The sequence below is a fragment of the Salmo salar genome, chromosome ssa13 (genome assembly GCF_905237065.1).
Source record: "Salmo salar chromosome ssa13, Ssal_v3.1, whole genome shotgun sequence".
NCBI lineage: Eukaryota > Metazoa > Chordata > Actinopteri > Salmoniformes > Salmonidae > Salmo > Salmo salar.
In genome coordinates, this window is record NC_059454.1 from 28,878,179 (window position 1) to 28,892,867 (window position 14,689).

At 42.7% G+C, this 14,689-nt stretch overlaps 1 protein-coding gene across 7 annotated transcripts; it reads left to right on the top strand.

The window, feature by feature from the left end:
• Nucleotides 1-4,682: 4,682 nt before the first annotated feature.
• Nucleotides 4,683-12,200, top strand: LOC100195150 (Targeting protein for Xklp2). Of its 7 annotated transcripts, none has more exons than XM_014135140.2 (17): nucleotides 4,683-4,809; nucleotides 5,147-5,282; nucleotides 5,998-6,138; nucleotides 6,238-6,373; nucleotides 6,724-6,810; nucleotides 6,933-6,974; nucleotides 7,262-7,360; nucleotides 7,655-7,764; nucleotides 7,846-7,991; nucleotides 8,143-8,314; nucleotides 8,471-8,609; nucleotides 8,926-9,145; nucleotides 9,397-9,663; nucleotides 9,952-10,098; nucleotides 10,294-10,405; nucleotides 10,861-11,048; nucleotides 11,627-12,196. In XM_014135140.2, the coding sequence occupies exons 2-17, from the start codon at nucleotides 5,168-5,170 to the stop codon at nucleotides 11,735-11,737; spliced, it is 2,232 nt and encodes a 743-aa protein (XP_013990615.2). In that variant the 5' UTR covers nucleotides 4,683-4,809; nucleotides 5,147-5,167; the 3' UTR covers nucleotides 11,738-12,196.
• The last annotated feature ends 2,489 nt before the right edge of the window (nucleotides 12,201-14,689 follow it).

Below are 14,689 nucleotides of genomic sequence, written 5' to 3' on the forward strand. Positions count from 1 at the left end.
TGTTGTTCAAGAATTGATTTGTACTTTTCGCACCAGAGTACGTTCATCTCTAGGAGACAGAACGCGTCTCCTTCCTGAGCTGTATGACGGCTGCGTGGTACCATGGTGTCAATACTTGCGTACTATTGTTTGTACAGATGAACGAAGGTACCTTCAGGCGTTTGGAAATTGCTCCCAAGGATGAACCAGACTTGTGGAGGTCTACAATTTGTTTTCTGAGGTCTTGGCTGATTTCTTTTGATTTTCCCATGATGTCAAGCAAAGAGGCACTGAGTTTGAAGGTAGGCCTTGAAATACATCCACAGGTACACCTCCAATTGACTCAAATTATGTCAATTAGCCTATCAGAAGCTTCTAAAGCCATGACATCATTCCTGGACTTTTCCAAGCTGTTTAAAGGCACAGTCAACTTAGTGTATGTAAACTTCTGATCCACTGGAATTGTGATACAGTGAATTATAAGTGAAATAATCTGTCTGTAAACAATTGTTGGAAAAATGACTTGTGTCATGCGCGAAGTAGATGTCCTAACCGACTTGCCAAAACTATAGTTTGTTAATAACAAGACATTTGTGGAGTGGTTGTAAAACGAGTTTTAATGACTCCAACCTAAGTGTATATAAACTTCCGACTTCAACTGTACATATCATATTTGTTTTCATCTAATTTCTTTCTACTGTATTATTGTTTATTATGATTAATGAATTTAGTATTGTCACAAGCATTGCACATGAATCATATTATTTTGTCTTTATATCTGAAAAATATTATTTGCACTGAGTGTTTATTAAAGACCCAAGTCTATTTTGCCTTTGTATCCATATAATTTGTTATATCGGCCTAAATAAGTAGGCCTAACTTGCAAAAATAGATACTTGTTTCCCACTTCATGAATATTAGGCATACAGGGCATGCTTCTGTGCAAATGCACATGTATTATCTGCAGTTGATTGAATCCTGGATTGAATAATAACAAAATGAAGACGTGTTTTTAGAAATCGTTGCTAATTTATTGAAAATGAAATACAGAAATATGAATATCATACTTACATAAGTATTCACACCCCTGAGTCAATACTTTGGCAGCGATTACAGCCGTGAGTCTTTTCTGGGGTCAGTCTCTAAGAGCTTTCCACACCTTGATTGGGAAACACTTGCCTGTTATTATTTTTTTTAATTCTTCAAGCACTGTCAAATTGGTTGTTGATCATTGTTAGACCACCATTTTCAGGTCTTGACATAGATTTTCAAGTAGATTTAAGTCAAAACTGTAACTCAGCCACTCAGGAACATTTACTGTCTTCTTGGTAAGCAACTCCAGTGTAGATTTGGCCTTGTGTTGTATGTTATTGTCCTGCTGAAAAGTGCATTTTCCTCTAGGATTTAGCCTTTGCGTAGCTCCATTCCGTTTATTTTTTATCCTGAAAAACTCCCCAGTCCTTAACAATTACAAGCATAACCATGACATGATGAAGCCACCACAATGCTTGAAAATATGGAGAGGTACTCAGTAATGAGTTTTATTGGATTTGCCTCAAACATTCCACTTTGTGTTCAGAACAAAAAGTGAATTGCTTTGCCGCATTTCTTTTGCAGTATTAGTTTAGTGTCTGTTTTGGAATATTTGTATTCTGTACAGGCTTCCTTCTTTTCAATCTGTCAATTAGGTTAGTATTGTTGAGTAACTACAATGTGGTTGATCCATCCTCAGTTTTCTTATATCACAGCCATTAAACTCTGTAACTGTTTTAAAGTCACCATTGGCCTCATGGAGAAATCCCTGAGCGGTTTCCTTCCTCTCCGGCAACTGAGTTAGTAAGGACGCCTGTATCTTTGTAATGACTGTGTGAATTGATACACCATTCAAAGTGTAATTATTAACTTCACCATGCTTAAAGGAATATTCAATGTTAGATTTTTTTTTATTTGACCCATCTACCAATAGGTGCCCTTTGCGAGGCATTGGAAAACCTCCCTGGTCTTTGTGGTTAAATCTGTGTTTGAAATACAGTGCTCGACTGGGGGACCTTACAGATCATTGTATGTGTGGGGTACAAAGATAAGGTAGTCATTCAAAAACCATGTTGAACACTATTATTGCACACAGAGTTAGTCAAATCAAATCAAATGTTATTAGTCACATGCGCCGAATACAACAGGTGTTGACCTTACAGTGAAATGCTTACTTACAAGCCCCTAACCAACAGTGCAGTTTCACAAAATATGGATAAGAATGAGATAAAAGTAACAACTAATTAAAGAGCATCAGTAAAAAATAACAATATATACAGGGTGGTGCCGGTACAGAGTAAATGTGTGAGGGTACCGGTTAGTTGAGGTAGTATGTACATGTAGGTAGAGTTATTAAAGTGACTATGCATAGATGACAACAGAGAATGGCAGTGGTGTGGGGGGGGGGGGGGCAATGCAACTAGTCTGGGTAGCCATTTGACTAGATGTTCAGGAGTCTTATGGCTTGTGGGTAGAAGCTGTTTAGAAGCCTCTTGGACCTAGACTCGGCGCTCCGGTATCACTTGCCATGCGGTAGCAGAGAGAACAGGCTGTGACTAGGGTGGTTGGAGTCTTTGACAATTTTTAGGGCCTTCCTCTGACACCTCCTGGTATAGAGGTCTTGGATGGCAGGAAGCTTGGCCCCAGTGATGTACTGGGCAGTTCGCACTACCCTCTGTAGGGCCTTGCAGTCGGAGGCTGAGCAGTTGCCATACCAGGCAGTGATGCAACCAGTCAGGATGCTCTCGATGGTGCAGCAGTAGAACCTTTTGAGGATCTGAGGACCCATGCCAAATATTTCCAGTCTCCTGAGGGGGAATAGGTTTTGTTGTGCCCGCTTCACGACTGTCTTGGTGTGCTTGGACCATGTTAGTTTGTTGGTGATGTGGACACCAAGGAACTTGAAGCTCTCAACCTGCTCCACTGCAGCCCCGTCGATGAGAATGTGGGCATGCTTATTATCTGACTTGTCAATCACATTTTTACTCCAGAACTTAATTAGGCTTGCAATAACAAAGGGGTTGAATACTCATTTTTAAACCTCCAATATGTAACTTTTTGGGAGACCTGACAAAATTCACATAGAAATGTGATTTATAGATATGTCATTCTCATTGAAAGCAAGTCTAAGGAATGGTAGATTTGTTCTATGCGCACAATTTCTATGCTTGCCTGTTTTAAGTTTCATTTTTGCATCTTTTACTTTCGAGTTTTGTACACTAGCTTCAAACAGTTTGAAAATACAATATTTTTGGTTATGGAAAAGATATTTCACAGGGGTTTAGACAGTGATTCTCTACACTATACTTGCTTGTTTTGTCACATAAACTGAAATTAGGCAACCTATACTAATTTTAGCAATCAGGAAATGGCAGAGGGATTTCTACATAGTGAATCTTTAATTAATTAGTAAAAAAAATAAAATAATAATAATTCCACTTTGACATTATAGGTTATTGTGTGTAGGCAAGTGACAAAAGAAAAATCAAAATGTAATCCATTTTAAATTCAGGCTGTAACCCAAAATGTGAAAACTTTCTATAGTTACTGTACATTTTTGCTGATAGCTGCTTTTTTAGGGCAATGACTGTGATATGTGGTTGTGATGCCTACATTAGTTGACTGTAAATCGCTCTCAGGTTTGGGTAGGTTACTTTCTAAGTGTAATCCCTTATAGTTACCTGTCCAAAATTGTCAACAGTAATGTAATTTTTGGTTTATCAAAACTCAGTAACATAATCCTATTATTTTCAGTTACATTAGGATTACATTTCCCATGAGGAATTAGAAAAAGACAAAAATAATCCATCAAATGCATTTGGTGTGTGATCATAGTGGTCTCTGACTTGTGGTCAGACATGCTCAGGTGGAACATATTTACTTGAGCCTATTTTCAGTGCTGAATTGAATGTCATAGACACCTGAAACACCACCTCTTTAAGGAATAGGATAAAGTAATCCTTCTACCCCCCCCCCTTAAAAGATTTAGATGCACTATTGTAAAGTGGTTGTTCCACTGGATATCATAAGGTGAATGCACCAATTTGTAAGTCGCTCTGGATAAGAGCATCTGCTAAATGACTTAAATGTAAATGTAAATGTAAAACACAAAGGTGTCATAATGTTTTTCTTCTTTTTTACAAACATCCTTTCTGAATTTAAAAGTTATCCAATAAGTAATAATCTACTTTTTCAAAAGTATCTGTAATCTGATTACAATATTTGTGCTAACATTACAGTATTTTTTTAAATCAGATGTAGAGGTTATTCCCCAACTCTGGTCACTCTCTGGATAAGAGCGTCTACTAAATGAGCAAAATATAACTAAATGAAAAATAACAGAATGTGGGCAGAGATCGTTGGTTTTAAAGTTTGGGGTGGCAGGTAGCCTAGTGGCAACCGAAAGTTTGCAAGATCGAATCCCCGAGCTGACAAGGTAAACATCTGTCGTTCTGCCCTTGAACAAGGCAGTTTACCCACCGTTCCTAGGCCGTCATTGAAAATAAGAATTTGTTCTTAATTAACTGACTTTCCTAGTTAAATAAAGGTAAAATAAATTTTAAAAAGTTACAGAAACTCCTCACGTGACAGGAAATGTAACTTGAGTATTCCGTAACGTAGACAATCGGGAGCCAATGGAAAACCGATTGATCTGGACGAGGCTGTTGATTGGCTGGTTCAAATGGCGAGAAACTTTAAACGGTTTCGCCAAACCTCCTTTGTTATTTTGCGCTCGCAACACTGCAGTTCAGCTGACGGCTCACGCGATTTCTATTACGTGTTGGTTGTGTTTAAGAGGTACATTATAGTATTTTGTATTTTAATGGACATCTCTTCTGTATATAATTTACCCAGAGAATTTTGATCAACAGTAAACTTACAATAGTTAGCTAACGTTACCTGGTCGACTAATGCTACCTAACGTTGCTTGTTTTTTCACGAACTTGTTGCGTAGTTAACTTCAATACACAATTTCTGGTATTAATTTGGATTTTATATAGCTCTCGCGTGTTTGCTGTAATAACGCATATTTTGTTGCTACGCAGTTAAATGTGTTGTGAATGAATAACCTTAGCTAACTAACTCTGCTAGCCCCATTTCAACAACTCATCATGTATCTAATCTGCTTGTTTAGGGGGAGACAATAGTTGCGGCGATGGATGCTGAGATGGCGCAGGGTGAATCCGCTAGTCACTACGAATTCGATGCACCGTCACATGTCATTGATTTCCAAGCATTGGATACGGAGGACAACGCAGATATTTGGTTTGGTAAGATGGGTTGCTAACTATGTTTGCGTGCTTGTGAACAATATTTTGAATGTCATTGAATTCTGTGTGAGGCTCACGTAAGGGCATAAATGATAGAAGAAACGTTCCTGATCCAAACTAACGACTTCAAGTCAATGTTTTATGAAGTTATATTATAACTTTACCAGTTTTCCGTGTGTTTGGTCCTTTTGCAGGTAGGAATGAGACAATATCCATCTACAGGAAAATATAATTACATCAACTTTTCAAGTGCCAGAAATCTGAACGCACTTGAAGCATGTGCACAAGATGAAAATGCATGCAGGAGACTCATTCATAGGTGTAGAGTTCCTGCACATGCTTCAGGTGATAGAAGTCTTAATGCCCTGCCAGGCTTTGAAAAGTTTATGTAATTACACTTTCTGGTGGAAATATGGTCTCACAATCCTACCTGCAGAAGGACCAACTGCAAGGACTTTGGTCAATTAAGTTAAAACCATTTTATCCAACATACTGGCTTTTAGAGGTCTTGACAGGTAACTTTAGCTGACTAAATGCAATTCAACTTCAGGTCTCCAGGCTAGTAAGAATAGTGCTTCTTAGGATGAATGCATGTATTTCAATGTTTGTCAGCATGCTCCAATGGGGGCCTGACTACATGCTTTTGAAGTGGCAGCTAACTTGCCAAGTTCTTGAATTCCCACAATGTATTCCTGAATCGTTTGATGCTCTGCAGACCAATGTGCTGGCCAGGATGAGAGACTGTTTGGCCATCTTGCCACCCCAAACAGAAACAACATACCATTTGGTGCGACCCCCAAAGCACACTTGCCCAGGGCGATTGTATCTCCCAGGGTGAAAGAGAACTCCGACTCGGGTTGGTACTTTAGACAGTTGTGACTATCTGGCCTAGATAAATCACACAAGTTTGACTGACCATTGTGTAATGTGCTAATTATTCATGTTTCCACAATAGAAGCCCCAAGCACATCCTCAGTACCCACCAGACCAGATGCCCCGAGCACGTCCTCCAACATTGTCACATCCTGGGGAAATAGGCCAGCACCGGTAGCTGCCCCGCCAAAGAAGGGACCGTCTGCCCGACCACGCAGGTATTTTGTTTCTAGAACACTCGGCTAACATCTTGTTTGAGAGTTCTGTGAGGCTCTACATTGGTCAAGTTGCGTTTCACAAACCCACAGATCATTTATTGCAGCTTTCGTCCTGCTACATTCATGGGTGTTCATAATATTTTGTTTATTGTGAAGGTTAAAAGGAAAGATCACAAGGATTAAAAAGGTTTACTCTAAAGTATTGTCTCTGTTCCAAAACAAGTTTCTGCCTGTTTAGCTGTAGACCAGTCCAGGAGTAAATGAAGTTCCAGTTGTATTTGACCTAACTAGTCAGCATTAGACCAACCAACTGTATGCTTCCAAGTGGCAATCCTGTTTCTTCACTGAAGGGTGTCAAAACGCAAAGATGCAGCCAGCAATGAGGAAGGACTGCACACAGCCCCTGAAGCCACACCACCTGCTAAGAAGCTGAGGAGGTCTGTAAACATTTGCACTATCCTGCCACCTGTCTATTGTTATCATGAGCAGCTTTGTGCCTGGGATGATTAAATCCAGCCCTGGACGTAATCATGGTAGTCATCAGTTTAACTGTTTACAGCTCAAACCCAACTGCTGTAAGAACCTTTCGCCCACGTCGAAGGTAAACAACTGGAGGGTCTTCCCCCTTCCCACCATGGTGAAAATGTTTAGAGGGGGCTATTTTAGCATGGTCAAAATCTACATTTTTGGGATTGGAATTATAAACAAACATTGGCTGTTGGTCAATAGTGACTGTGCCAATGCGTTACTATTTCACATGCGTATATATTTTTGTCACCGTTGCATGGCATACGCTTTTAGTGTAAGGACTGATGTTTAATAATTAACCTTGACCAATTGTCTTGTGGAGAAAAGTAACCAGACTGTCTTGGTTTGTCTGTTTCCCAGGAGCTTATCACTACCCCCCAGACGCAGTGGTAGTGTGCAACTCAACCTCAGAGCAGCCAACCAGGCCCGGCCTGCTGCAGCAGCCGCGAGCACCACACAGTAAGGGATTCAATCACTAATGGATTCGGCAATTGGTCAAGGAGGCATCATGACCTGATTGGTGCCGACAAGCCTGTCAGTCCTTTCGTTCATGGCTACGTTAAGGAATTTGAGTTTTTACATTTCCCTAGACACATCTAACAGTGTTATAGCCCTAGCAGTAACACCTTATGCAACTAACCAAGTGTTTGCACATGGCTAGGACAAAAGCCCCACAACCAGTGGTTCTCTAGGACCAGGATTGTAGAACACTGCCTTTGAAGGTTAATATCCTTAGATTGTGTCTTCACCCAGGCATAAGAGCTCTGAGCAGCAGGAGATGGTGCACATCAAGACTCTTCAGAAGGAGGTGGCTGATAAGCTGAAGAGGAACGAGGCCAGCTACAGGGCTGCCTTGGCAGGCAGTAAGTACCCCCTCCTATCTTCCTACGAGTGTAGCGTTGCAAGTCATCATGGCTTAAGAGGGATTTCATCTTGTCACTCAGGTCAGCTCCCTAAGAAGCTGGCTCTGGCCACCACCGTACCCAAAGAGTTTAACTTCAGCACAGATGGACGCGTCAAGGCGGGCACTGCATCAACCCACAGGGAGGTGGACTTCACTGCTCAGCTCCGCAAGCACCCGTCCTCCCCCGTAAGTTGCTAGCTTTCTGTTTGGCCACATCCCTGCTATGGCAGTTAAAAGGATAGTTCACACAAATGATTTTCCACTTACCTACATTGTCAATTCACCAGACATTCTTTGTTTTTCTTTTAATTAAGCTCCTGAATTATTTCCTTCTCAGACCAAGGTGCCAAAGGGTGCCACTGTTCCCAAGCCCTTCAACCTGTCCACTGGCAGCAAGAGGAAGGTGGCGGACCCTGTCCCTTTCATGCCCATGGCCCAACAGATCGAGCTCTTCCAGAAACGGACTCCGACCCGCTACCACCTTCGTAGTCGACAGAGCCAGGAGAGGGGTGCGTATGTTAGCTTTGGCTCTGTTGTACATTACAGATGATGGCTGGCAGTCACATAGCATACCCTGGGATGTGCTCACTGTATGCATGGCTGGGATTCATGGGAAGTGTGACGTTGGAGGGGGGTGGCAGCAAATTACCATATCATTCCTTCAGGCCCGTCACCTGTGAAGAGTGAGCAGCTTAAGATCACCCACCCTCACACCCCTCAGCTGATGACCCGACAGAGGAGCCGTCCCACGGTGGTCAAGAGTAGCGCTGAGCTGGAGGCCGAGGAGCTCCAGAAACTCCAACAGTAAATCCACACTTATGGCTTCTTCACGATCTAGCCTTCTACCCTCTGCATAGTAGTTATTAGACTGGGTTACTTTTACCTGTGTACTCCCAATGAGACTTGAACAAAGCCAAAATGTTTACTGTTGCTCCAGCTCATCCATAGTCCAACAACCTTCAGCCTTGAGGCCTGTTCAGAAGGACAGAACTTTCAGATAGTAATACATTGTGTAGAACCGATATGATTGTTCGACTAGGGAATTGTCTCTACTTATTCTATTGCTATTTGCAATGAACACATTCAATAAATTAATCCACCCCTGTCCTGTATATTCCAGTTTTAAGTTCAAGGCCCTGGAGCTAAACAGGAAGATCCTGGAGGGGGCACTGAACCCCAAGAAGCCCACTGTGAAGGAGTCCACACACCCAGAGGTATTCCATATGCATATGGACAGGAGACTTGCGGAGCGGCAAGCCAGCAAGAAGCCAGATGAGCCTGAGGAGCAGCACACCTTCCACTCCCGACCGCTGCCTGTTAGGATCCTGGAGGAGGTGGTGGTGAGTGCTACACGACCAACTTGTTTTTACTGGATTGTCATGAATTTTTACATCGGATTGGTTATACAGTTTTTCACGTCTGCTCCATAAGCAAAAGATAACCGAAGATGGGCACCCAGGCTAGTAGTATGCGGCTTTCAGATTTTTTTTACCACCATACCTTCTATTCAAAGCATTCTAGCACTGGTATAACACTGACTCTATGGTGTGATGGCTCTGTTAATGGTCTACCAATACCTTTTGGTTCACAGGGTGTCCCTGAAAAGAAGGTGCAGTGTCCCACTGTTCCAGAGTCCCCTGCATGGGCCCTGAAGAGGATGCGCATGGACAGAAAAGTGGAGGAGGTGAAACCCCCAGCCCCGCTCAAGGCCCACGCTGTGCCCCACTTTGGCCTGCCCTTTCTGCCTAAGCTCCAGGACAAGACCCAGGTGGAGGTGTGCCCCTTCTCCTTTGAAGAGCGGGAGCGTGAGAGGCAGGTGCTGAAAGAGAAGAGGCTGGAGGAGCTGAGGCATGAAGAGGTAGCCCCATTAACTGCCTTAAAATAGTTTTCTCCTCGTATCATTTGCCTTACATTCTATCAATATGGGTAGACCTGATGAATGATGCCACTAATGGCATTACAGATGCAGTTGCCTGTCATTCGATGGCGGCGAGAGGTTTTATTTTTGGATGCTTTGTAAGACTTATGAATCAACATTTTTGGGGGGGATAAAGAATGATAGCCTTTTGCTGTAGAACTAGGTGTTGGTCTGACAATATAGCCTAAATAGTTGTCTGTTAATTATTTAATGTTCTTAACCCCTCAGGTGCCAACGTTCAAGGCCCAGCCACTGCCAGACTTCCATGCAGTAGTCCTGCCAGAGAAGAAGGTGGCTGAGCCCACAAAGCCTGAGCCCTTCAAGCTCCTCCTTGACGAGCGGGGAGCCGCCAAGAATGACCGCTGGGAGCAGATGGTAAGAAACCTTTATTCAATTCATGCCCTTCTGTCCAATGTCATGCTGTTGCTTTCATACTTTGACCATATACAGTACAAGGAATAACTAATTGTTTGATTCTGGCACCAGAGTGTCAGTCTTCATGCATGTTTACAACAAATGGTACAATCATATTCCCTGCCCCATACAGTATTTCCTCCGTTTTGTTCTCAGATGAAGGAGGAACAGAAGCACCAGGCGGAGGCAGCCACCTTCAAAGCTCGACCAAACACGGCAATTCACAAAGAGCCGTTCATGCCCAAGAAAGAGAACCGCTCAGTCCTGGGTACGTATGACCACAACTGCCTCGCTTACCTCTGCTTTCTGCACTGGTGGCCATGGACAACCCTGAACCTGTTAGACTTCTTTATTCAACTCCTGAAATGTTTCCACCATTTTTATATAAGGGATTCCAACATTTTGTCACACAGCAGTACTGTTGGATCATTACCCATCTCCAGGGGAAGGATGTATCAGTTGAACTGGAGCATATTTATTCCCCCACTACGACTGACTGTCTTGTTTTTCTTAACTCTCTAATTTCTGGATCAGGTTGCCTACTCCTTTACATGGGCTTTGTTTGGGAAACACTGAGCTTGGCTTCTGCACCCCTAACCCTTTTTGCTTCCCACATTTTACTTTCCAATTTTGCTCCCACCTTTAAACACCTCACCACCCAAACCCTCTTCACCCCCACCCTCTTCCTTCTCTTCCAACCCCTTTTCCTTGGCACTTTTTTAGAAGACATTAATAATTCCGTAGTTCCAGAGGTCTTCCAGCTATCCACAGAGCGCCGTGCCAAGGAGCGGCTGGAGTTTGAGCGGGCGGTGAGTGAAAAGGAGGCGCTGAGGGCTCGCGTGGAGGAGGCGCAGCGGATGGAGCTGGAGGAGTGCGAGAAGGAGAAAATGGCCAGGCTACGCCAAGAGCAGGTAACTACGCAAACCTTAGACCTTAAACCTTTTAATTTAATTAGGCAAGTCCGTTAAGAACATTCTTATTTTCAATGACGGCCTAGGAACAGTGGGTTAACTGCCTTGTTCAGGGGCAGAATGACAGATTTTTACCTTGTCAGTTCGGGGATGTGATGTTACTAGTCCAACTTACAATATAATGGCTAATGTGAATCCAAACAGAAGGGGAAAATTGTTGCAGTGTGGTAGCACTTAGTGTCCATAGACCATTATGAACCATTTTCTCTACATGAGGTGCTGGCTTTTGTTCCAGCACACACACTACTGGGTATTATTCCTTGGGTATAATCTAGGAGGGACTACCTGAACTTCTTCATGAAATATTTCTGTTACTAAATGTTTACCCTAATTAAGACGTGTCTGCTCCACCACCAACACACCTGATACTACTAATTACTTGCCCTTTAGGCCCTTTGATTTTAGTTGAATTAGGTGTTAATGTTGAATTGTTGGAACAGAAGCCCTGCTTGGACCTTGGTGTAAACAGGTGCATGGGTGTTTGAACTGCGTCTTAATGTCCCCTCTCTGTCCCTCAGGTCCACAAAGCCCAGCCCATCAGACGCTACAAACAGCTGGAGCTGAAGAAGAGCGACGTCACACTCACTGTGCCCCAGTCCCCAAATTTTTCTGACCGTTTCCGCATGTGATGGCTGAGGGAAAGGTTTTGTGTGTTTGTGTATATATCCCTTGCCATTTTAGTTGCCAGACATGCATTTCCCAACCTAAACTACACATTTCTATGCGACGTGGCCACGTAACTCTACACGAGGCATTTCTTGCGCGATGTAAAATACATGCGTTGTAATCTTCATTATTCGCTTGCTTTTGGAGAACCACCTGCAAATGAACATGCATTACTTCTGAGTTGAGCACAAAAGTATTGTATCGTAAAGAACAGGTTAGTTGGAAAATTTGCTTCTGACCCCTTTCTACTAGCCAAAGTGTAACGCTATTATGGGACAGTTCACAAACATAAGTAACTACTTCTAATCCTATGAAATATTTTAACTTCTCATTCCCATCTTAATTGTAAATGACCTGTACTTTTTGTTTGTTCTGATTTACTGTCTGATTTCAATTATGTATAATAAAGCTTTCACTTTTAATGTAGTAAAGATTTAGTTCATACACCAGAATTGACATCATTACTATCTTTTGAAGTAATATCTGCATACTGAACAAGGTTTTTTTGTTTTTTTTAAAGCAAAAATTTCAATTTCATTTTATTTTTTTTTAACTGAGTTACAGTTCATGAGCAACTCAGTCAGGTGAAATGTTTTCACTAGGCCCTGATCTATGGATTTCACATGACTGGGAATTCAGATATGCATCTGGTCACAGATGTACAGTGCATTAAAAGAAATGGGCCTCAGGATCTTGTCCCGGTATTCTTGTGCGTTGATTTTGCCATCGATATTACAATTGTGGCCGTAGCTTATGCCTGCCCATGCCATAGCCCCACCGGGGCACTGTCCCCAAGGATAACGTCAGCAAACCGCTTGTCCACATGATGCCATAGACGTGATATGCGGTTGAGGCCGGTTGGACGTACAGCCAACTTCTCTAAAACGACGGTGACTTATGGAAGAGAAATGATCATTCAATTGGCAGCGGATCTGGTGTCTATTCCTGCAGTCAGTATGCCAATTTCTATTCTTACAAAAGGAGATGTCTGGAATTGTGGCAGCTGCAGACATGTCATAAACAACAGATGCCATTAATAAGGGGCTAGAAGCATCTTACAGGGTGAGTTACCGAGTGACTAGGACAGGCAAGCTCCATACTATTGTGGAGGACTTCATTCTTCCTGCCGCTCCGGATGTGGCTGGGGGAAAGGCCAAAAACTACACAGTGCCTTCATCAAACTGCTTCAGTGACATGGCAGGAGATGCTTTGAAATGATTACTGCTTCGCATACAAGCCAGTGAATTATATGCGTTACAGCTGGATGAGTGAACGGACGTGGCCGGCCTGGCACAGCCCCTGGTATATCTCATGTTTATGGGGGGTCAATTAACCCTTGTATAGTCTAAACATTGTCTAAAGGGTCAAAAATGACCTGCCTTCACTAAACCCCTAAAATAAAGCCGCTTAATTGAATTTTAAACCCCGAATCTAATTTGCATGAAACAACCTGTCATTCATCAAACTTTGTGAATATCTGGGTTTAATCAGTGGACACCACTCGTTTTTATTACAACACACCTGTCATTTCTTTACTAAAGTAGGGAATTATTATTATTGCTAAAGGTACTGCATAGGTGTAAACATTGTTTTGTAAGAGATAGCACTTGTATAGCCTAAGAAAGTAGCAGATGTGCAGAAAGTCGTTTTGAAAGCATTTTATTGAAGGGGAACAACAGTCTTGAACTTTTTTGCCAACATAGTGATATATTCTTATATACTGTACAATGAGGAATTCAACTACAAAATACTAGTCTTCCATTTTTCTTACCATTGCCCCCACCCACAAGCTGTATGAACAATAAGAATAAAATAAGGTAAAATATACAAAACAGAAATGTGAAGAGCCTAATTCATTCAACTCTAATTAGCACATGTAGGACAGTGTGTAAGTGTGTGTGCATGGACTTTACAGATGTATTTCTGCAGCACCTAGTATTTGTTTTACAGTCCTTTGGGGGGCAGAATTGGCGTCTCCTCTTGCCTGCCCCAGCTGCAGCCTCAGGTGGACCAGGACAAGATTCAGCCCCATGAACCGTTTTCACAAGTGCTGCAGAGGCAGCTGTGCGGGGGAGGCGCTCCCTTCTTTGAATGTGTGGGGTTACAAGTGCCTTTCCCAGCTGCTCCAGGAACACCCTCTTGTTCCGCTTATCAGGCATCCAGGTAGGGTTGGTCGTGTTCCATATCACGAAGGCATTGTGTGAGGACACATCAATGATGTTATGGAAGATGACCAGGGGCCAGTGGACAGTCATCCTCCTGCAGCTGTAAGTTCCAATCACCTTGTCCAGGTTGTCCACGCCTCCTTTATTGTGGTTGTAGTCCAGGATGATGGCTGGCTTCATGTCCTCACGATCACTGATCTCAGCTGTTTTGTGCAGTGTGCTCAGGAGGACCACATTCTTGTTCCTCTTTGGGAGGTAAGAAACTAGAGCGGTGGGGGTGAAGGCAAACTTTGATGAGAAGATCTTTCCCCCTTGTTATGAAGAGTGAAGGGGGGAGCTCAGGCTTGTTCTTTCTAACTGTACCAACCATGGTGATCTTCCTCTTCAGGAGCTGCTGGCTGAGTTCATAAGAGGTGAAGAAATTGTCACACGTGACATTGTGTCCCCTCAGTCCATCTGTCACATCAAGCACAACCTGCATCCACTGGTTCTTCTCCGGGCCTCCACTGGTCGGCTTCCCTGTGTAGACTTGCATCTTCCAAGGGTAGCTGGATTGCGTGTCACAGGCCACCCATATCTTGATGCCATACTTTGCTGGCTTGCTGGGCATATACTGCTGGAAAGGACAGCGACCTTTTGACAAAAGAGATTACTATCAGTAATTAGTATCAGTGTCACAGAAAACAATCACATAAATCAATAATATTACAGGAATACATAATACAATTAAGAGTGAAAATCACTTACACT

Coding starts and splice junctions, on each gene's coding strand:
- LOC100195150 (XM_014135140.2), top strand. CDS start 5,168: ATGGATGCTGAGATGGCGCAGGGTGAATCCGCTAGTCACTACGAATTC. Junction 6,811..6,932: donor CCTGCTAAGAAGCTGAGGAG/GTCTGTAAACAT, acceptor AACTGTTTACAG/CTCAAACCCAACTGCTGTAA. Junction 8,315..8,470: donor TCGACAGAGCCAGGAGAGGG/GTGCGTATGTTA, acceptor TCATTCCTTCAG/GCCCGTCACCTGTGAAGAGT.